The sequence below is a fragment of the Lithobates pipiens genome, unplaced genomic scaffold (assembly GCF_037356315.1).
Source record: "Lithobates pipiens isolate NorthernLeopardFrog02 unplaced genomic scaffold, aLitPip1_a1.2 Scaffold_22, whole genome shotgun sequence".
Taxonomy (NCBI): Eukaryota; Metazoa; Chordata; class Amphibia; order Anura; family Ranidae; genus Lithobates; species Lithobates pipiens.
In genome coordinates this window covers 240,770,625-240,793,493 of record NW_027507784.1, presented here as the reverse complement: position 1 = coordinate 240,793,493, position 22,869 = coordinate 240,770,625, and the positions used below count along the sequence as shown (strand labels likewise).

The 22,869-nt window shown below is 43.3% G+C and overlaps 1 protein-coding gene across 6 annotated transcripts in view; it reads left to right on the top strand.

The window, feature by feature from the left end:
- Positions 1–22,869, top strand: part of MARF1 (meiosis regulator and mRNA stability factor 1) — a 502,817-nt gene that overhangs the window by 249,715 nt on the left and 230,233 nt on the right. For all 6 annotated transcript variants that reach the window (XM_077448919.1, XM_077448921.1, XM_077448922.1 and 3 more), the window contains 2 exons: positions 367–486; positions 19,868–20,043. In XM_077448919.1, coding sequence (XP_077305045.1) covers positions 367–486; positions 19,868–20,043 — 296 coding nt within the window. The remainder of the gene's footprint in view (positions 1–366; positions 487–19,867; positions 20,044–22,869) is intronic.

Below are 22,869 nucleotides of genomic sequence, written 5' to 3'. Positions count from 1 at the left end.
TGAAAGTGCCCTGTATTGAAGTGGTTAATGAACTCCAAGAAATAAATTTTTCGGCAAGTAACAAAATTCTGTGTTTCTTTACTATGCTGAAAATGTTCTCTGGCTTAAAAAAAACAAAAGAAAAAGAAAAAAACTAGCTGCAGCCACAACATTTTAGGACGTATTAAGCTGCAATATCTTTAGTTGTGTTAAATTGCAGATTAGCCACGAACCTGCATAGAAACTTTTTTTTTTTTTTTTTTTCTCCTCACATGTATGAATCTGTTTAATGTTTTATGTATGCAATGCTGTCTTGACTAAATACATTTTTTTTTTTTTTTTTTTGTGTATGTACCTAATATAGTATTTTTTGCCTTTCTATTCTAGCACACATGACTTTGATCCGGATTCATACATAATCCCATATGTTATCCTTTCCTTAAAAACATTTGCTTCTCAAGTACACAGTCTCTTGCAGACACACGAGGGCACTGTTCCTCTCTATAGGTATGTAGACTTCTCAATATTTATAACTTTCCTTTTTTGTTTTAAAAAAAAAACTAATTTAACCACTTAGAGTACATGACCTATAACAATGTATTGGTGGGTGAAAGGGATAAAGTCATAGTTATGATGGCTATGAAGGGTTTAATTTACAGATGTGCTGGATAAGGGAGGTGAAAGGTTAAAGTGGAGCTAAAGGCTGAATGTTTTTTTACCCTAGTGCATTAAGGTAAATCTTCATTATGTATCGACACACTGAGCCCGATCTCGATCCAGCACAGTGCACAAGGGCAGCAGCTCCCTCTCTCCCTCATAGGCTCAGACACAGTAGTGGGAGCTGTTAACTTTTGTTGCTGTCCATCACAGCCAGTGAGTAAGGATGGGGGGGGGGAGGTAGCGTGGGTCTGTCTCTGATCCACTCTCTGTGCCAATAGACACAGAACCAGCTTGTGAATGATTGCCCTCATTTCAATCGTTTCACTATGGGGGCACTCATTGGTACCCTGGAAGAGGAGGGTCAGGCGGCTCTGCAAAACCATTGCACAGAGCAGGTAAGTATGATGTGGGGGGTATTTTTATTTTTATTTAAATTTTTTTTTTTTTGTATTGTTACCTTTAAAATGTATTTAATATGCTGGTCATATTAGAGGATAGGATTGACATATAATACTGTAGAGTGACATTTGAGGGGATTTTATTAGCATGGTTACTGGATTGTGCTAATAGTCAGGCAACCCTGATGCATCCATCCATCCGCCCTGCATATTCACTTCACATCTTTGGAGTACATGGACAATGTATAATTGATAAAATAGCAAGCATATCATTCTTTTACATAAAGGTTTCCTTTCTCAGATTGACAGTGTGCTATAGAGATATTCTATTTATTTCTGGATGAAGCTTCTATATGAACAGAGGCACCAGTCTTTAACCTGTACCCATATGCAAATGGAAAATCCATACTGCTAACAGTCATCTGCACCCCCAATCTGGAGGTTGGGCAGTGTATTTAAGTAGGAAGGGCAGATGTGCATGGCCATGTGCTCCATGGATCCAAGACGTGCCTCTGCACATGGAACTGGTCTTTCACTGAAACCGAAATTGAAGTTTTTATTGCAATCCAAAATTACATATGACCCTGGGATACGACCCTGGGACCCTATTGCTTTGATGTGTGCAGCTGTCGCTCTCACTCTAAAAGGAAACTCTTAAACAGAAAATCAAATAACAAAACCCACGAAGGATAAAGAAGATAAAGTAAAATTTTAAACAAAAACACAAGCCCTCAAATGTCAAGGTACAAAAAAATACATATAATCTATGCATGAAAAATGACTGGCCCTAACCAAAAAAGGAGCAAGTCGAGAGGAGGGAACTAGACAGGGCACCACATTGGAAAGCATAGTGCATTGACTCTAAAAATGTTTAATAAATCCAAAGTCCTTTGGTCTGTCCATATACATCCATTAAATCCATTAAATCTGCATATATTGCAGTAGACTGATCTTTTTGACTTTCTGGAGCAACCCCATGGTGTTTAGGCCGTTTAGGGCTGCTGTCTGCATAGAATGAATCCAACAGGACACTTTGGAGAGGAATGCAATTTATTTTCATACATCAGGGAACACAGAGCCATAGTAGTTACTATGTGGGTTATAGACCACCTTTAGACACTGGCACTCCCTTCATTAAAAATGCTGTGTCAGAGCTGAGATGCTTCTTCCTCCAGGCAGACAACAAGACCTCCGGTAAGCTTGCGGGGGTTCTTCTCCCCAACATTCGCCCACCTGTGGTGATGGTCTTCCCCCTCTCCTGGGGGGGAAGAAGCGCTTAGGTTTTCTTTTAAAAAAACAAAAACAAAAAAACCACTGGTGCAATCAGCACGCTGCTAAGCAGCTTTGAAGACCCCCCTGCACCATGCTGCTTCATCCTGTGGGTCCCAGGGACCGGAAGCATGCTGCTCACGTGGGAGCTGTTTTAAAAAAAAAAAAGAAAGAAAAATGATGGGAAAGTCATGGCTAACTGGGGGGGGGTGATGGGGTTAAAGCGTGGTGTTGCTGTCCTCAGATGTCCAAACACAATAGGCATGGTTTAAAGGCACCATATCTATTTGTTGCAGCTGTGGAGGGACACAGGAGCAAAGTAACATTAGATGTTGGTTATGCAGGTATTCCTTTGGCACATTTACTATTGCATCAGGCTGGGCATTGATGAGCAGCAGCAGAGCTGACCAGCAACGCTTCTGTCCCTGTATTTCATACAAACAGGTTTTTCTTCTGCTATTTAAAAGATTGTTATGATGTCTCTCCTTAGTAGGACTAAACATAGCAGATTCCCATCTAGTCCTCTGGGCCCTTTTGTTGAGGTGCAGGAGGCTGGGGATCAGGTAGATCTTCCCAAATATTGGAAGATACTGATTTTTCCTCTTCAGAGGATCCAACAGGGAGGGAGTAACCGCACAAGTCAGGTGTTGGTCTACTCCCTTACTTAACCCTTATGTTGCCTTCCACAGGCTCTTGAGTTATCTACCTCTATTGGGGTTCATTTGAACCTCCCCCACCTGGGAGTCAATTTAACATAGTGTCCTATGGAACAAGTTCTGTAGTGCAAATCTGCAAGATGCAAAAAGCACAAAAAATGCATAGCTATGTATTCTGAATGGGAACATTTTTATGAAAGAAATGGGGGGGGGGGGTTCCAGCTATTAATGCTGCAATCACCTCAGTGAGCAGTTCTCAAATGTCCAGTGGATAATGCACTGATGTTAAAGAATCCAGCAAGTTAAGGTTGGATTTTCCTTTTAAAGACAAGATGTCTTTTGCAGTTCTGGCCGCAATTGGAGTAGCTCAGTCCATTAACCCTTTAACATCTGCTCCACTATTGTGGTGGAGCACATTTTGAACCATGCCAATGCATTAGAAGGTGGACTCCAAGGGGTTAAGGAACAGGTGTGAGATACCTGAAAGTTCTGCCTGATCAGCAGGCCTGGCAAGGGGCTGGTGTATTTGACGCACTGTATCTCAGATGCTATGAAGGACTCGATCATTTAAGCCCTATGGCTTATACTTGGGCTAGTGCATTTTGGCAGAGGTCCGTGGCTGAAATATTGGTCAGCCGAAGCACCAGGTGAAAACCCTTAGCAAGTCTGTGTCCCTTCCTGGGGTATGACTATTTAGAGTGGATAAGTGCATCCAAAAGGGGTAAAGCTCTCTTTACCAGTAAAAGGAGGTTCAAACAGTTCTCCTTTAATCATGCAGCCTCTCCTATGCCTGAGCTATCTGCCTTTAGGCAGTCTCGACGGTCTCAATCGTCAGCTTCAGGAGAAAGTTCCCAGGGGCAGCACCAGGATCTTGGGGGCAGAAAGCCCATGAAGCAGAATGCCTAAGACCTTCTCATGAAGGAGCACACCCACTTGTTTGAGTGAGGGGAAAGGTCCTGCCATTTCTCAGTCTGGCAGGAACCGTGTTAAGAGCAGAGTAATGCGATTTATTTTTATTTTTTTCTCTAGGTTACTTCTAAAATTTCAAAAGCCCAGGTGGCCCAGTCGGCTTTCGATCCGAGGGTTCGGGGTTTGGGTCCTGTTTGGGTGCTGCATGTGGGCACCTTAGGGCTGCTGATGCTGCAGTCTTATGCAAGAGTGTCTGTCTCCTCAAAGAATGCTCCTAAGGTTCCAGAGAAAAAAGAGGAGAAAGAAAAGTGTCTCTGGATCAGCTGATATCCCAGTCGGTGTTATCAGATAGTGGAACAGGGTTTTTTGGCTCAAACCTTTTAAGGTCCAGAGCCAAGCAGAGGTAAGACTCACTCTAGATCTTGGAGATCTGACCTTTTGCAAGGTCCAGTATGCCATCCTCCCTTACAAACGCTAAGTTTAACGGTTTGGCTATTGAGACCCACATTCTAAAATAAGACCATGGGCTGTCTGCTTCAGTAGTTTCTACTTGCTTCTCACTCTCTGGTTTCTAGCTTTATTCAGGGGGTAACTCAGATTAATCCTCCATTTTGGTCACCTCTGAACCATTGGGATTTACTTTTGGTCCTGTCAGCTTATGGAAGCAGCCTTTTGAGTCAATACGGAGATATTCTCTTGGTTCTCTTGACAGGGAAAATATAATTTTCCCAAGTTCGTCTTTCAGGACAGCCACCTTAGAGACCCTGGCTCCTCCCCTCTTAGGAAACATCGCCTTCAATTCCACAATTTAAGCCTCGTCCTCCCTCCGTCCCTCAGTTATGGTGTTTCCTCCGGTGGGGAGACACCGCTAAGGAACTTTAGCTAAATCAGTTGGCGAGACTGAAGCTATCTGGAGCGGAGCTCTGGCCCTGCTAGGCAGTCCGATCGTCTATAGGACTACTTTCGGCAGTCCGGTCAGCTGGGGAGCTGGATTTTCGTACTGACCATACACTCTAAACTTCGCTTGGGGAAAGCAGGAAGTTTGAGAGGTCCATCCGTTCGTTCACCCAGAGGGTGCTACAACAGGATAGGCAGTCCGGTCGGCTGGGGAGCTGAACTTTCATACTGACCTTTTTACACGCACTCTAAACTTCCCTTGGGGAAAGCAGGAAGTTTGGGGAGGTCCATCCCTTCGTTTCGCCCGGTGGGGCGCTGCAACGAGACGTCCAAGGTCCCCCTGTTTGCAGTCGGCTTGGAGCTGGAGGCCGGACCGGATGACGGGCGACGTCCGTTCCGGTGGGGGCGGACATCTTCGTTGGATCCGCGTCTTCCGGTTCCGGACGCGGTGCGTGAAAGGGGACCAAGCGTTTGGCTGGAGCAGCCTCTCTTTCTAAAGTTGTACAGGCAGCTGTCGGAGGCACGTTTGTACCACTCTTCCTCAACAGGAGAATGTCCGAGGCAGAGGCTTCAAGAGCTCCTGGGGGTAACAGCACCAGCCACTCAAAGGTAAGGGGAACCCTGGGGATGTGTTCCCTTTATAACCAGTAGCTCCACTGGTGTTTTTTTTCCCCCTTGGTGGTCGGGGGGAAGGGCAGTGTGTCTGGGATCCTGGTGGTGGTTGATCCGGGGGGGGGGGCACTCCCGGTGGTCCTCTAAATAGCACTGGTGTTTCTTTTCCTTTTTAAATCTTATGCTGCGCTCTCTCTTTTATTTCTGTTTTTCAGAAAGCCACGAGCAAGTCCCCCCATGGTTCTAGGAAGAAGTGTATTTTTCCAATTTTTGTTCTCTAGGAAGAAGTGTCCTTCATGTAGAGCCTCTATGGGGGTTTCCTGGTCCAAGGCACTGTGTAAAGAGTGCATTGAGGGGTTGGTTAGGGAGCAGGCAGCAGAACAGGGTGCAGATCTGGCGGTTTCTGTGAAGGAACTCTCTAGTACTTTCCAGTCCTTCAAAAAACTTTTTTCTAGTTTTCAGTGGCCTCAGGCCCATAACACCCCTCCACCAGCGTAGCAGAGTGTACCACCTAGCCCAGTGGATGTTCCTCCCATGGGGGGAGAGAATCCAGGGGGCTCCAGAGAGGAAGTTGAGGAAGAGGTTGACCGTGTCATCTCAGACTCCCAAGGGGAATCGGACGGTGAGGGTTTGGATGGGGAATCCAATAGAACCTCACGGTATAAACTTTCCCTGGAAGAAGTGGATGAGCTCTTGGGAGCCATTCATACCAGTTTAGGCATACAAGAGGAAAAGAAGGCATTGTCACTCCATGATCAGATGTACAAGGGCATGGGGGAACAGAAAAAGCGCGTGTTCCCGGTTCATGGCGTCTTGATCGATGCCATTAGGAAGGAATGGCAGGATCCCGAGAGGAAACCTTTCTTTTCTGGTGCATTAAAAAGGTTTTTTTGCGGAAGAGGAGGCTCTGGTCTGGAATAAATCTCCCAGGTTAGATGCTGCCTTTTCCCAGGTGTCCAGACATACTGATCTGGCCTTTGAAGACATGGGGGTACTTTCAAACCCTATGGATCGAAGAATGGATTCAGTTCTAAAGAAGGCCTGGGCTTCATCACAAGGAAATCTTAAGCCGGCCATGGCAGCCACAGTGGTGGCTCGTAATATGGAGTATTGGCTTACCCAGATTAATGCGCACATTGAAGCAGGGACGGCAAAGGAGACTATTCTATCCTCCTTTCCCATGCTGTTTAAGGGGATAGCATACATTGCGGATGCTTCAGCTGAATCCGTGCTAATGTCTGCAAGGTCCTCGGCTCTGACCAACTCAGCCAGGAGGGTCTTATGGCTGAAGACATGGCAGGGGGATAATGCGTCCAAAGTAAAGCTCTGTGGGATCCCTTTTACAGGAGACTTGCTGTTTGGGCCAGGTCTTGAAGCAATGCTAGATCGCACGGCTGATGAGAAAAAGGCTTTTCCCGTTAAGAGGAAATTTGGGGAGCAGTCAAAAAGGAAGACTCATCCTCAGAAAAAATTTGAAGCCTCTAGAACTGATCGGCAGAAGAAAAGTTGGGGGCTCAAGGGCAAGGGGCGCGAGGGAGCAATTTTTCGCCCTCCTAAACAGCCCAAAAAATCTCAATGACAGGGTCACAGTGGGAGGAAGGTTGGGGGCCTTTCTCCCACAGTGGGAGTTGATCACCTCCAATCAGTTTGTGTTGGGGATCATCAGAAGAGGTTACCGTTTGGAGTTTTCAGAACTCCCCCCTCTGAGACTCCTTGTCACCGAGCTGCCAAAATGTGCAGAAAAATCGTCTGCCCTTCTTTCCTCTCTTCAGGAGTTAGAGGAACAAGAAGTGGTAGTACGGGTCCCAGCAGGAGAGACAGCCAGGGGCTTCTATTCTCACGTTTTTGTGGTTCGCAAGCCTTTGGGAAAGTTCAGGCTCATCCTGAACCTGAAGCGTCTGAATGTCTGTCATCTACAGAAGGTTTCGGATGGATTCAGTTTACTCGGTGAAAGCACTTCTTCCACCAAACTGTTTCATGGCATCGATAGATTTAAAAGATGCATACCTGCATATTCCCATCGCAGAGAGCCACCAGCGTTTCCTCAGGCTGGCAGTGAGAACCTCAGTAGGGGTGCTACACCTGCAGTTCAAAGCACTTCCCTTTGGGCTATCCTCTTCCCCCTGGATCTTCACCAAAGTGATGGCATTAGTTCTGGGATTCCTGCGTCTCGGGAGTCTCGGTGATCGCGTATCTCGACAATCTTCTCCTGTTTGCCCCTTCTCCGACGCAGTTGATTCGAGATCTACAGATAGCAAGAGACCTGTTAGTAAGCCTGGGTTGGCTTCTGAACCTGGAGAAATCCAACTTAAATCCTTCCCAGAGGGTCACCTTCCTGGGGTATGTGTTAGACTCAACAGAACAAAGTCTTCCTTCCTTTAGAAAAAATCCAAAAGGTAGACAAAGCACTGTTATTTCTCCAGGGCAGCCGTCAGATCTCTGTAAGGAAGGTCATGTCGGCGTTGGGCTTGCTGACATCTACGCTCCCAGCAGTTCAGTGGGCGGGATTACATTACCGTCCTCTGCAACTATTTATACTGAAGGTTTGGGACCACAGCCAGGGGTCTCTGGATTCTTGGGTTTCGGTTCCAACTCGGGTAAAGAGGTCCCTCTGGTGGTGGAGAAAGGGAGCAAATTTGTCCCAAGGCCTAGAGTGGATTTTACCAATATCCAGGGTGGTCACAACCGATGCGAGCAGCTCAGGTTGGGGTGCACACCTAGACTCCCGTTTGATACAAGGTACCTGGGAGAGGAGGGAGTCGAAGAGATCCTCGAATTGGAGGGAGCTGAGGGCAGTAGATCTGGCTCTCAGGACCTTTCAGAGAGAACTCCGGGGGCATCATGTAAGAGTCAGGTCGGACAATTCCTCGGTGGTAGCTTACGTCAACAGACAGGGGGGCACCAGGAGCAGATCCTTATGGGCCCTAGCAAAAGCCATCCTCAGGTGGGCCGAAGCAAATGTCCTGTCCCTTTTCAGCGATCCACTTGAAAGGAGAGCAAAATCAGGTGGCAGATTTCCTCAAAAGGAGAACACTGAGAAGGCAACTGGGTTCTCAAGCAGGAAGTCTTCGAAATGATCACCCAGAGGTGGGGGATTCCTTCGATAGACCTCTTTGCCTCGAGGGAAAACGCGAAGGTAGCCATCTTCTTTTCCATAAACGGGGGACGGGGCATTGGGGGTGGACGCACTAGCACAGAGTTGGGGTTTCTCCAGGTGCTATGCTTTCCCCCCTCCCGTGCTGATTCCGGCAGTGTTGAAGTTCCAGGTGGAGAATACTACCCTTATCCTAATCGCACCTCACTGGCCCAGGAGGCCGTGGTTCTCCATTCTGAAGGGCCTGTCTGTAGAACCCCCCTGGATTCTCCCAGTCCAGGAAGATCTCCTTTCTCGGGGTCCAATCTGCTGTCCTCAGGTGGAGCGGTGGAACCTTGCAGCTTGGCTTCTGAGGAGGAATTGCTGAAGGGCAAGGGCTTCTCAGATCGTTTAGTAGCCACTCTCCTAAGTTGCAGGAAAAAGGAAACTCAGACCATTTACTTAAAGGTATGGAGGCAGTTCAATAGCTGGTGCTCAGAGAGCTCCTTCAATGTGCGCAGCTCTGTAGCCATTCTAGAGTTCCTGCAGGCTGGGGCAGATAAAGGTTTAGCCCTTGGAACACTGAAGGGTTAGGTATCTGCTTTAAGCGTGTTTCTGGAAAGGCATCTAGCGTCAGACCCCTGGATAATGAGGCTATTCAGAGCCCTAAGTAGGCAGAGACCTGTTACAAATTCCCCCTTCCCAGTTTGGGATCTTTCATTAGTTTTACAGTTTCACAGGAGAACCTTTTGAGCCATTGGAATCTTGCTCGTTAAGACTGATCACTCTCAAAACTGTGTTTTTGGTGGCGATCACTACAGCAAGGAGATTGAGTGAACTTTCTGTTAGGGCACCTTTTTTTCAGGTTTTTCCGGACCGTTTGGTTTTTAAGACGGATCCAGCCTTTTTACCTAAGGTAGCCTCTAGTTTTCATAGAGTCCAGGAGATTGCTACCTACTTTCTGTTCAAATTCGGTGAGAGAACAGGAACACATCTTTCATAGATTGGATGTTAGATGTGTCCTTCATTATTTAGATTGCACAAGTCAGTTCAGTTAGTCTGATTCACTTTTTGTGTTATTTTCAGGGGCTAGGACGGGTTCCAAAGCCTCTAGACGTACGATAGCCAGATGGTTAAGGTTAGCCATTGGGCAGGCTTACGTGGCAGGGGGGTTAGAACCCCCAGTTGGGATTAGAGCGCACTCAACCAGGGCAGTGGCAACTTCTCAGGCAGAGTGGGCTGGTGTATCAACTGAACAGATCTGTAGAGCTGCAACGTGGTTCAGTTTTTCTACGTTCGTGAAGCACTATAGATTGGATCTTCTGTCAGCCAAAGACCAAGCCTTTGGTCGTAAAGTGCTGCAAGCAGTGGTCCCACCCTAAGGTAATGTGCTCGCTTATCCTCTCTAAGGTGGCCGTCCTGAAAGATTAACTTGGGAAAAACTGAGTTACGTACCGGTAACATCCTTTTCCAGGAGTCTTTCAGGACAGCACCGGTTCCCACCCAGGTTTTTTTTGGAGATCTTCGGGAACTCATCACATGAGACAGTCAGGTAAGATTAAAAGTTTGTTTGTTTGACGTGTTCTTGTGTCTCCCCAGTTGGCCGGAGGTACTCTGGAAGAACTGAGGAACGGAGGGAGGATGAGGCTTAAATTGTGGAATTGAAGGCGGTGTTTCCTAAGAGGGGAGGAGCCAGTGTCTCTCTAAGGTGGCTGTCCTGAAAGACTCCCGGAAAAGGGTGTTACCGGTACGTAACTCCGTTTTTTCTTGATTGCCATATCTTTGGCAAAAGAGTGCAGAGTTGGGTGCTCTTTCTTGTAACGAGACATATTGGTTGTTCATAAGGATGAGGTTGTATTGCGGCCTCATCCTGAATTCCTACCGAAGGTAGTATCGGTTTTTCATTTAAACTGGGATATTCTGTCTTCATTTTTTCCAGAATCTCGTTCTGTGGAAGAGGTCACTGCATTCTCTTGATGTGGTGAGAGCAGTCAAGGTCTATTGAAAGTGACCGCTCAGATTCATAAAACAGATGTTTTTTGTTTGTGTTTCCAGACGATCCTGTAAGAGGACAGGCATCGTTCCGAATCTACTATTTCTAAATAGGTTACATAGTTACAAGTGATTGTTCAAACTTATGGTTTAAAGAGGAAGTTCCTCTTCTTAATATTAAAGCACTCTCCACCAGGGCTGTTGGTGCCTCTGGGGCAGTGCATTGCCAAACCATGACTCATAACTTGGTCTTCAATCCATACATTTACCAGATTCTATCAAGTAGATGTAAAAGATATTGCCTTTGGGCGCAGTGTACTGCAGGTTGCAGTATGATTCCTCTAGTCTCTTGATGCCCTACAATTGTCTCTCTCCCTTCAGTTAGCATTGCTAAGGGACAGTCCACATAGTAACTACTATGGCTCTGTGTCCCCTGATGTATGCAAAAAATAGGATTTTTTTAAAATCGCTTACCTATAAAATCCTTTTCTTTGAAGTACATCCCTTCTTGGCGTACATGTATATTGCTTTGCTACAAAACCAAAGTGTTCCCATTAGTGGGAGGGGTTATATAGGGAGTGAACTTTTTAATTAAGGGCATGCCAGTGTCCACCTAAAGGTGGCTTATAACCCACATAGTAACTACTATGGCTCTGTGTCCCCTGATGTGCTTCAAAGAAAAGGAATTTACAGGTAAGCTGTTTTAAAAAAAAAAATCCTATTTTCTGTCACCACTCTTATTTGAATCATCAGCTTGGTCAGTGACCATAACCCTGTTGAGCTTCTACAAAGTGTATTGCAACCAGTCTGTCTGGGTTAATTGATTTACACCAACAGTGGCACTCCTGCTCCAACCTGATATTACTCCTGTGCTTCTGAAAACAGCGCTTTGTGTCACTAAACTCATGACCCTGCATTCACTATATCTGGTCTCTCACAGTACACGGAACATGGAATTGCAATTTTATTAACTATAAGCTGCTAAATACCTTTTCTCATCCGCAGTCTTGTGTTTTCTAAAAGTGTCTGTCTGGTTAAAGTATGGAAGAGGAGTTTTCATTCTCCTCTGACTGTCCTATGAGGCTGCATGACCCCTGACGCTCTGGATAGTACTGATTTGGCCCTGTGCCGATACAAAAACGATCTAGCAATACACACCAAACTAAGCATTTGCAGAGTGCCTCCAAGGGTCTGTACGATCATGAGATGGATTAGGGACTGTGGAAGAAGAGGAGTATCACAGGCTTCACATTACCCCTGACATTAACCAATATATTAAAATATAGAGAGAAGTGTTGATGTTTTATAGCTGAACACTTTTTGTGTTTGTATATGTTTTTATATGTTTGTATATGTTTTTATATATATATAAATATTTATTGTGACAGAGCGAGGCTCTGTCCTTATGAAATTGGGGGAAAAAGACAGAGTTTGCATATCTGCGGACTGCAAGACTACAGAGTGTAGCGTTTAAATGGAGAAAACTGCTCTGTCAGTTTTCTCCAGGTTTTGCTAGCTCCAAATGGTGTTCTGTAGTTTGGAGATCCCTGAGAGTCATGGGTGGGACGGGATCTCAAACCCTGTGTCCGGGTCTTGAGGATAGCGAGCAGGGTGTGTGCTCAGCTGCACACAGCCCATATAACGAAGGGCTGTGGGGAGTAGCGTGTGGAGGATGGTGGAGCGTGAGCAGCTTTCTGCTGCTGTTTGAAGAGTGGTTTGCCCTGTGGGAGACTGTAGTCAGTGTAAGGGACTGGGAAAGGCTGGCAGCCTTGAGAGTCAGGAAGACTAAGGAAGTCGGTGAGTCCAGGGGGCTGGAAAGAATTGATAAATCTGTTGGGAGCAAGCAGAGGAACTGCTGACAATTGAGAGCCAGGTGGCTTGTTATGTTTTCATTTGTATGCTGAATGAAGTTAATCCCCTGCGTGGGATTCCTGGATGGACTATTGCTTTGTTTTTTTCCTTTAATAAACGTGGGCTACCAGGCCCTTAAATATAAATGCCTGCATATTATATAAATAAATTTATTTTACACACACAGTTGTGCTCATAAGTTTTCGCACCCTGGCAGAATTTGATTTCTTGGCCATTTTTCAGAGAATATAATAGATAACACAACTTTTTCTTTCACTCATGGTTAGCGTTTGGCTGAAGACATTTATAGTCAACTGTTTACTTTTTTAAAATCATAATGGCAACAAACTACCAAAATGAGGATGAGGCTCTTTATCTTAGATGGTAAAGCTGCCCATTCCTCTTGGCAAAAAGCCTCCAGTTCATGTAAATTATTGGGCTGTCTTGCATGAACTGCACATTTTGAGATCTCCCCAGAGTGGTTCAAAGATATTGAGGTTAGGAGACTGAGATGGCCACTCCAGAACCTTCACTTTATTCTGCTGTAGCCAATGACAGGTCGACTTGGCCTTGTGTTTTGAATCGTTGTCATGTTGGAATGTCCAAGTATGTCCCATTCGCAGCTTCCTGGTTGAATGCAAATGTTCCTCCAGTATATTTTGATGACCTACTACAATGATCTTGCCATCAATTTTGACCAAATTTCCTGTGCCTTTGTAGCTCACACATTCACAAAACATCCCTGATCCACCTCCATGTTTCATAGTAGAAACGGTGTACCTTTCATCATAGGCCTTGTTGACTTCTCTCCAAATGTACAGTTCATGGTTGTGGCCAAAAATCTAAATTTTGGTCTCATCACTCCAAATGACTTTATGCTAGAAGGTTTGAGGCTTGTCTGTGTTTATTGTAAGCGGGAAACTTGTGGCATTTGCATAGAAATGGTTTTCTTCTGGTGACTCGACCACTTATGTATGTGTATATAATTGTAATATATTAAATTTTCACACACTCACTATTTCACAAAAGTTAGTACGAGCCTCACATTTTTTAAAATATTTTGTCTCTTCATGTGACAACACTGCAGAATTGACCCTTTGCTACAATGTAAAGTAATGTGTACAGCTTAACAGTGTCAATTTGTTGTCCCCTCAAAATAACACAACACACAGCCATTAATGTCTAAACCGCTGACAATAAAAGTGTTTGGATGAATTTGTCACAGTATTTAGTAACCTAGTAACATGGTTGGCAAGGTTGAATAAAGACAACAGTCCATCCAGTTCAACGTGTGTGTATCATTTCCCAAATCTCCATATATTTTCGCTAAGATGCATATTCAAGAGTCTTTTAAAGCTATCCATACTGCTTACCAACACCACTGATAGTGTATAAGAGTTACTGCCCTGTCAGTGCAATACCGCCTACGCTTTTTAAAGTTAAACCACTTCTCTGTCATCCTTGCACTCCCTGGGACTGAAAAGTTTCATAATTAAAATGGGATCCAAGTTGCGATATTTGTATATTGCAATCATCTCCTCAATCATCTCTTCTCCAGGGAGAAGCAATTTTAGCGTTTGTAATTCATAATTGATGTTCTCCGATCCCCATATTTAGTTGCTCTCCTCTTAGCGCTCTCTCAGCGCCAGCACGATCTTTCAGAGGGTTAGTGACCAGAACTGGACGTAATGTTAAAGATGTGGCCGAGCAAGAGTTATAAAGTGGCAGACTAGTTTAATCTCTGGAGTAAATGCCCATTTTAATGCATGCTAATAATCTGCTGGCTTTGTTGGCTGCAGCTTGACACTGCCTGCTATTGCTCAGTCTGTCTTCTACTAGGACCCCTAGATCCTTCATCCTGCAAGCTCCTAATGATTCTCCCCCTAATGAGTAACTTTAATATTTTTACCCCTTACAGTGCATTACCTTACCAGTCTTAAACTTAATTTCCCATATAGTAGCCCTCTCCGTTAATTTACAAGAGGACCTGAATAACGTTTCTATATCCTGCTGTGTTAATGCCCTGCATGTTTTTGTATTGTCAGCAAATACTGAGATTGAGCTATTTATGCCATTCTCTACCATTTTATAAATGAAACATAACTGGTCTCAAGACAGAGCCCTGGGCTACCCCGCTAACCACTTTAGACCATTCTGAGTGTTATTTATCACAAACCTTTGGAACTGTTGTCCTATTTGGCCAATGTCATCATAAAGTAGCTTTGGCACAGCTACTTTGTGAAAGCAAGTCATTTTGTTCAAGCAGTTGACATTACTTTGTTGCCCCTTCCCTTTTGGCCTGTACTGTACTTGCTTTGCTTCGCTCACAGGGAATTCCCATTGTGGGGTAGTTGAACAACTTTCTGCTGTGGGAACAGTCAGCAGATAATTAACGTTAAGTGTTCCAACAGACTGTTCACCAAGTGTGCTACTTGGTTTTCTATTGGGGGTTTAGATTCTTCATACCTGTGAGTTCTATTGGACCTGCTTTCTCAACCTCCTACTTGTGGGCCTTAGTATTTTTGTTCTTGTATTGCCCAATCCAAAAGTTGAACTACTTCTGGGCATCCCAGTGTTTATTTCTTATTCTTATTTTTTACACAATTCAAACACTCCAAAAGTTGGATATGTAAAACAAGCATGCCTTCAAAACTGTGCATTGTGAATTTCTTAATAGGTTTCCCAGCTGCTTTGCAGGCAAAGCAATAGGGCCAATATTCTCTAATCTCCTGGAGGCTTAGGGCAGGCATTGGACCACCCTATTGCATACTGGGTTCCTGTCAAACAATGAAAGTAGTTGCTATAGAGAACTTGCTTTGAGTGAAAGATTACCTAATTTCTATTTTTTTTTTTGTAGAGCAGAACTGCCTTCACCACTGTTGACTACTGTTGAAAGGGTTCATGGAACAGATTCTGCAAGCTAGCATAAGATATGGATCCAGCTTAATATACAGCCGAATTGAAAATGTGCATGCACACCATTTTCATAAAGTGTATAAAACCGAAAATCATTTTTTATGTTGTAGCTTAAGTTATTGGGTGTGAAGGCTGCATTTACTTTTTTTTTTTTTCACCTTTCCCCTTATTTTCTTTTGGTGATGCTATAAATACATTGACACTTCTTGTCCTTTTGTGTACACTCCTCCATGGTATCTATGGAAGGAACCATGATTGTCAGGCATGTTTTTGCTCATTACATGGTGGAGTGATGAAACTAGCAAAGTACTAGATGGAGAGATCATGGTTTATGCTATCCTTTTCAGCTCACAGGAGGTGACGAGGACTTGGTTTCTTGCAAGATCAACAGGTATTTCTTTTCATACATCAGGGGACACAGACATAGTATAGCATAGCATATCATAGTTGCTATGTGGGTTATAGGGCCACTAATAGGTGATGGACACTGGCACGCCCTAAGACCAGAAGTGCACTCCCTATATAACCCCTCCCACTACTGGGAGTTCTCAGTTTTTTCGCCAGTGTCTAAGGTGTTGGTCACGAGTAAAGCTGTGCTGAGCTCCACTGGAAATGTGCTGGGGCTAGCCATGCTGACCGGATCCCTTCAGAGTGCCCTTTAATGGGCCTAAGGAATGGTACCTGGGCCTCGTGTCTGAAGAAACAGAAGCTGGACCCTGGAAATCCAGTACTTTTCGGTAGTAAGGTTATAAAGTTTTTACTGGCAGGGTGATGTTGTCGGTCCAGGGTTGTAGGTAACCTCTAGGTTCCCCTTTTCCTGAAGGTTTCTGAGCCCACCGTGAAGGGTGAAGATTGTGTTTCTCAGATAACCCTGCGGCGGGAATGTAAGTGGAGATTTTCTTATGAATTTCTCCTGTTAAGTTTATAATGTTCCTCCGGCCAGAGTAGACAGATCCTCCGGTAAGAAAGGAAGGGACTGGTTTCTCCTCCTGTGCCCCCAATGTTGAAGTTAACCCCTTTGGGGGAACTGTATGCTGAAAGCATTCTTTAAAAAAAACAAAAAAAAAACAAACCAACCGCGCAGTGGCTCAATGGTGGTTTTTACCCCCACCGCCATATCAACTGTTTGCAGGGTGCCCGAAGTCCACCGCTCGTGTGGTAAAACTTTATTTTGAAAGCTGGGGGGGGGGCGTAATCAGTGCTGGGGAGCGGGGCTAATGGCGTCAGATGCTGGCCGCACGTGGAGGAAGTTTTTAAAGCATTGTGTGTGTAGCTTCTACTGGCTGTGGAGCAGGAGGTGGCTTACTTCAGGTTTGGTGACGCAGGCACTTCCTTTTGACACATTATTACTTTACCAAGCTAGGTATTAATAGCTTATAGCGCTGGACTATAACCTAGCAGTGTATGTTCTTTTTGATGGTGCCTCTGCTTTTGTGCTTCAGGCTATGAGTGGAAGAGGGACCAGGAACTCCTCTAAGGGTTCTAAAGGGTCAATGGTTTTACAGCAAACTAAATTATTTTCCAAAAGAATGTCCTCCTCCTCTGAGATTGATGCGGCCGGTCAGATTGAGCCGTCAGGAGAGATTGTTGTTGCAGCTGCACTAGACACTTCAGTCCTTGTGTATATATAACACAGGAGGTTTTCTTTTCTACTATTTGTAATTTGGAAAAGAATATTGATGCAATGATCTCTCCATAGTGGGTCTAAACATAGCAGACCCCCATTTTAGTGCTTAGGGCCCTCTTATTGAGGTGCAAGCGGCAGGGAATCGGGAAGATCTTCCAAGAAATTTGGAAAATATAGCCTCTTCTGAGGAGCCAAATATGGAGGGAGTAGCATCACAAGACAGGTTGCTTGTGCACTCTTACTAAATTGGTTTGTTCAACCTTTTTGCTGCTTGCAGCGCAGGCTCTTGATGAACCGGTTTGGGATGATTAAAACCTCCCCCATCTGGGGATGCTTTTCCTATTCATTCATGGCTAAAAAAGCTTATGTATTTTGAATAGGAACATCCGGATAAACAATATTATCCTCCCAAGAAATTCTCCACACTTTATCCTATGGAAGAGGATTTTTCTAAAAAATGGAAGAGTTCCAGCAATTGATGGTAATCCTGCAAATGGGATTAGCAATGAAGCTGGCTTTGTACTATCAAGGGCCAGATCTCGGCCTTGTCCAGTATTTTTTCCAATGGCCTCTTGCTTCCCACTCTGCATAGCTTTATACAGGGGGTAACACGGATTAACCCCCCCCCCCCCCCCCATCAAGGTACCGCTAAATCCTTGGGATCTAAATTTGGTCTTTGCAGAATAAGCCTTTTGAGCCTTTACGGGAAATTCCCTTGGTTCTTTTGACAAAAAAGATGATCTTTTTGGTTGCCATTTCCTCTGCTAGAATTGTATCGAAACTAGCAGCTCTATCTTGTATAGAGCCATATTTGATCATGCATAAGAATAGGGTTGTTTTACATCCTCATCCTGAATTCCTACCAAAAGTGGTGACAGGTTTTCATTTAAATCAAGATATTCTTCTTCCTCCTTTTTCAGAGGCTCAATCTAGGGAAGAGAAGGCACTACATTCCCTTGATGTAGTAAGAGCGGTCAGAGTCTATTTAAAGGCAACCGATCAGGTTCGCAAAACAGATGTTTTGTTTATACTGCCAGACAGTCCAAAAAGGGAACAGGCAGCATCAAAATCTACTATTTCCAAATGGATTTGTCAAGTGATTGTTCAAGGTTATGGCTTAAAGAAGAAAATTCCTCCTTTTTCATATAAAAGCACTCAACCAGGGCGATTAGTGCCTTTTGGGCGGTGCATCATCCGGCCTCTATGGCTCAGATCTGTAAGGCCGCAACTTGGTCTTCAGTTCATGTATTTACTAGATTTTATCCAATTGATGTTAAAGGTCATCAGGACATTGCCTTTGGGCGCAGTGTACTGCAGACTGCAGTATGAGTCCTCTGGCCTCTTCTTTTTTTTTTTTTTTTTTGCCCTACTTTTTTGTTGTCTCCCTCTCTTCAGTTGCCATTGCTATGGGACATCCACATAGTAAGTACTATGGCTCTGCGTCCCCTGATGTACAACAAAGAAAAGATTTTACAGGTAAGCTTTTTTAAAAATCCTGTTTTTTGGGATTTGCATACATTTTTCTTAGCTTAAAATAAAGAAATTAATCTCCATACTGTTTTTTGGATTTAGAGAACACTAACTTGCAATGTAAAATACATTAAAAAATATATATATTTTTGTTTTAATAACTGCATTCTCAGTTTCTTCCAGTTGCAACAGGAAATATTGGAAAATGTAATGTAATAAAAAAAATTATATATATATATATATATATATATATATATATATATATATATATATATATATATATATTCAATAAATATCTATAATTTTTTTTTTATCCATAGCCAAGGCTTTACTTGGTATTTGGCACTATTTGCACAGCCACAACTAGATCTTCATGTCTCAGACAGATCTCCTTTCTTCTGTCATGCCGGTAGTTAGTAAAAACACAGTACTTCCAGGAAATATGTGCAGCAACTAAGATTAAGTTTACTTTTTTTTTTATTTTTTTATAGAAAATGGCCTATGCAGTTAATGGACCCTAGTAGGTGTTGAACTGCATCTTTGTAAAATATTCATTTGTTTTCATACCTGTAAAAAGAAAGCACATTATGAGGGTTGCTATCTGGCAGTTTTTCAAGCAAGCTTCCAAGGTGAACTTGGCCCTTAACCCCTTGTCCTGGGGGAAAATATTCTGCTAGCAGTGTAAACCAGGCCACAATATTCTGATGTATTTTCTTTGTGTCAAACTTCACACAAGAGAGATGTAGTTCCTTCCACTGAACCCAAAGCGATCCAATAGTTTGCCACATCCCTTATAGTATTTTAATAGACTTTTAAACTTGGTTTGCTTAACCTCCTATTGGGAGGCACAGCAGACACCTAGTGGCGTAAACGTTGAGCATAGAATTCTCTAAATGGGCTTCATCCTCCCAAACACACTATTTTGTCAGGGTTTTGGGAGCTGCTGTTCAGAGCACCGATGTGCCGTTCCTTTAGAGCACATGCGCCGGTGACCACATTGATTGCTTCACAGGTAAATATTGCCTCAACAGTTCATGTTTTAGGAGAGATTTACTGTACTTATTCACTGCAATGAATGGTGTAAACACCCCCCCCCCCCCCCCAAAACTAAGGTTGGCTCTGAAACACTGCTTGAATTTGATCACTTCAGGTGGAAGCAGTTAGTATCTGTATATCCTATCTGTCACTAACCCCCCCCATCGCCCATCAGTGGCCCATTGAGTAGATTGTCTGTGTAAGAAGTGATGGTTAATCTCCCCAAAGTAAGGAGAATGCCTGTAGTTTCCATAACAGGTTGTCATCCTCTCTTGTTCCTGGTGACCGCTTTCAATTTTGAGTTCTCCCTCCGCTTTGGCTTAATGAAATTTGTCACCAGAACATGCAGAGTAATCTTCCAAACAGACACTTACGTTTTTCCTAAACATACATGCTGACTTGTGTTGCTTGCTCAGTACAACTTTTTTTTTCTGTCCTACTGACTGTAACCTTGCAAAAAAAAAAAAAATGTTTGCTGTGTAATTATTTTTTTTCTTTTCTTTTTTCTACCCCCCCCCCCCAGTTTCCCTGATTGTTATGCAGCAGAATTCAGCTCCTTGCATGAGGTTGGAGAAGGACAAGGAGGCGTGCCTCTGGAGCACTTTATTACCTGCGTTCCTGGTGTTAACATTGCAACAACACAAAATGGGGTTAAAGTAGTTAAGTGGATACATAACAAGCCTCCACCCCCAAATTCCGGTGAGTGTATTTATTTTTTCGTTTAGTAATTTTAGTTTTGACTTCAACAAGTCAACCCTAGTCTAACCCCTCCTTGCTCTGTTTGTAAAAAAAAATAAAAATAAAGACACTGGTGCACTCCAATCCAATACAAAAGCTTTATTGGTCATAAAGCAAGAGAACCGTGATCAATTGTGCTTGTGTATTTTGGCCTTTATCAAAGCTGTTTAATTCTTAGATATTTTTTTTAATTGCACTTCTAGGTGAAAAATACAGAAGCTGTTAGCACAGCAATTGATATCCTTGGCTCAAAAATTTGAGAATTAGATGGAATCAGTGGACTGGTCTTTGCCACCTATTGGCCCCACAAAAATTTGAAAAAGCCCTGGAATACTATTTAAAGTGGTTGTAAAAACTCCCCCACAGCTTTTTCCCATGTAAATCAGATTAAAAAACCCTGATGAACACTAGATATCTCCTTACATGCCCATATCTTCCCCTGATTTACGGCACATACTTTCTGCTTGTTTATTATCAGGACTTCCTATGGCACAACACTGAAATCCCACTCGGAGCTTCCTGCTAGACCTCATGTGACATCACACTTAGTGTAAACCTGGGCATTAGACCGCATTACTGCAGTCTTATCCGCTGAAGCTGATAAGACTGACATAGGCAAACACTAGATAATAGGCTCAAGTCAGCTATGAGCAGGGTTGCCATAGAAATGTTGGATTGAGAGGAGGCTTGGGTAACAGTACAGAAAGTACTCAATGTAAGGGGATATGCATTCTACTGTGCACTCAGAAAACAATATTTAAGATGACGCTGCCTTACCCCTGGAAACAAGTTTTTTAAAGTTTCTTTACTTACTGATTAATATGCGATTTGGACTGGATTACAGAGGCTATAGTTTGATTATTATAATGGACTAAATGAAAAGAAGCATCTGAGTGGGAGAGTTTACTTCCTCTTTAGGTAACACTGTACCCCTCATGCATATTTCTTGTGTTTTGAGAACTGCATTATCTGCCACTAGGGGACACCGCAGGGGAAAGGATCCCGTTTAGTTTGCTTGTATGCGTCACAGATAGGATAGTTCCTATCAAGCCTTAGGTAAAAGGAAAAATTTGTCTAATGCTTTTTTTTTTTTTTTTTTTTTTTTTTAAACACGCAAGATCCACACATTTACCACCTTCATGACCAGGTCATTTTTTGCTGTTCAGCACTGTGCTACTTTAACTGGCGATTGCACGGTCATGCAGTGCTGTAAGCAAACAATGCTGCAGAAATTTTTCTGTGCCATGTGTTTTGGAGGTCTACAGACAATTACTTGGACTTCATGGATTGGTGTGTGTTTGGACATGCACTGTTAATTGTGGGACTTTTTATATAGGCAGGTGTGTGCCTTTTTCAAAATCGTGTCCAATCGAATTTTTCACAGGTTTACGCCAAATTGTAGAAACCTTTCCACGGTAATCAGTGGAAGCAGGATGCACCTGAGCTCAATTTTGAGTGTCATAGTAAAGGCTGTGAATACTATGTTCATGTGTTTTTTATTTTCTTCTTTCCCCTTTTAATTTTTTTTAATTTTAGAAAATTTGCCAAGATTTCAAACAAACTTCTTTCACGCTGTCATGTGGTATTGTTTGTAGAATTTTGAGGAAAATAATGAATTTAATCTATTTTGGAATAAGGCTGTTGCATAACAAAATGTGTAAACAGTGAAGCGCTGTATATGCTTCTGGATCAGCATTGTCAATGACTGGAAATGTATGTTGACAGGAAGCATTTATATTATGAGGGGGGGCGGGGGAGAGGTTACCTGTTGTGATGTAAAGGTAACATTTTCTTAACATGTACAGTCCTTGTTATCCCACTTCTAATAAATAGAATTTTACAAAGCAAGTTTTTAGTTTATTTACTTAGGAGTTCCGCCCCACCAACAAAAAATTAAATCAACAGCTACACTTACTGTAGCGGCTGACTTTTAATATTTGGACACTTGCCTTTATTGGAATCCAGCAATGTCTGCACCCTGGGCGATGTTTCTGCCAGCCGCCATTCATATTAAGGGAACCCAGAAGGTGGTGGAGGGAGGGGGCCTAACTTCTGAGTGATCTTGCTGTGGTGAGAACGCTCGGAAGTGGAGACTGGTACCTGTCAAATGCTTGGAGAGGCTGATGAGTGGAACTTATACTTTTAGTTGGAACTCTGCTTGAACCACTTGACTATTGGACACTTAATCCCCGTTCCTGCCCAGGCCAATTTTCAGCTTTCAGCGCTGCCACTCTTTGAATGACAATTGAGTGGTCATGCTACACTGTACCCAAATGTTTTTTTTGTTTTTGTTTTTTTTCATACAAATAGAGCCTTCTTTTGGTGGTATTTAATCACTACTGGGGTTTTTCTTTTTTGCTAAACAAAGACAACATTTTTTTAAAGTTTTCATAGTTCTAAAATCTTGCAAACATAATTTTTCTCCTTCATTGATGGGCATTGTTAACGGCTTCAGTTTACATCATGTGATCATCTTCATTGGTTCACAGCTGATCACATGGTGAGGGGCTGGGATCATCCCCTTATTCGATTTGTGATCATCCGAGTCTCATGGAGTAGGCAATCACTGAGCATGATGCCAGTGCTCTGTAGGCAGTACATGCACGGGAGGACGTATATATAGATGCCCTCCTGACAATTTAGGCCCGTGCTTTAGCCATCTTTCGACTATAGCGTGGTCTTTAATAGTTTAATAAGCTGTACTTTTATTTCAAGCACAATACTTTATATTAAAATAAATTCATTTCACATTCCCAGTGTAACAAACTTTCTGAATCAAAGCCTTTT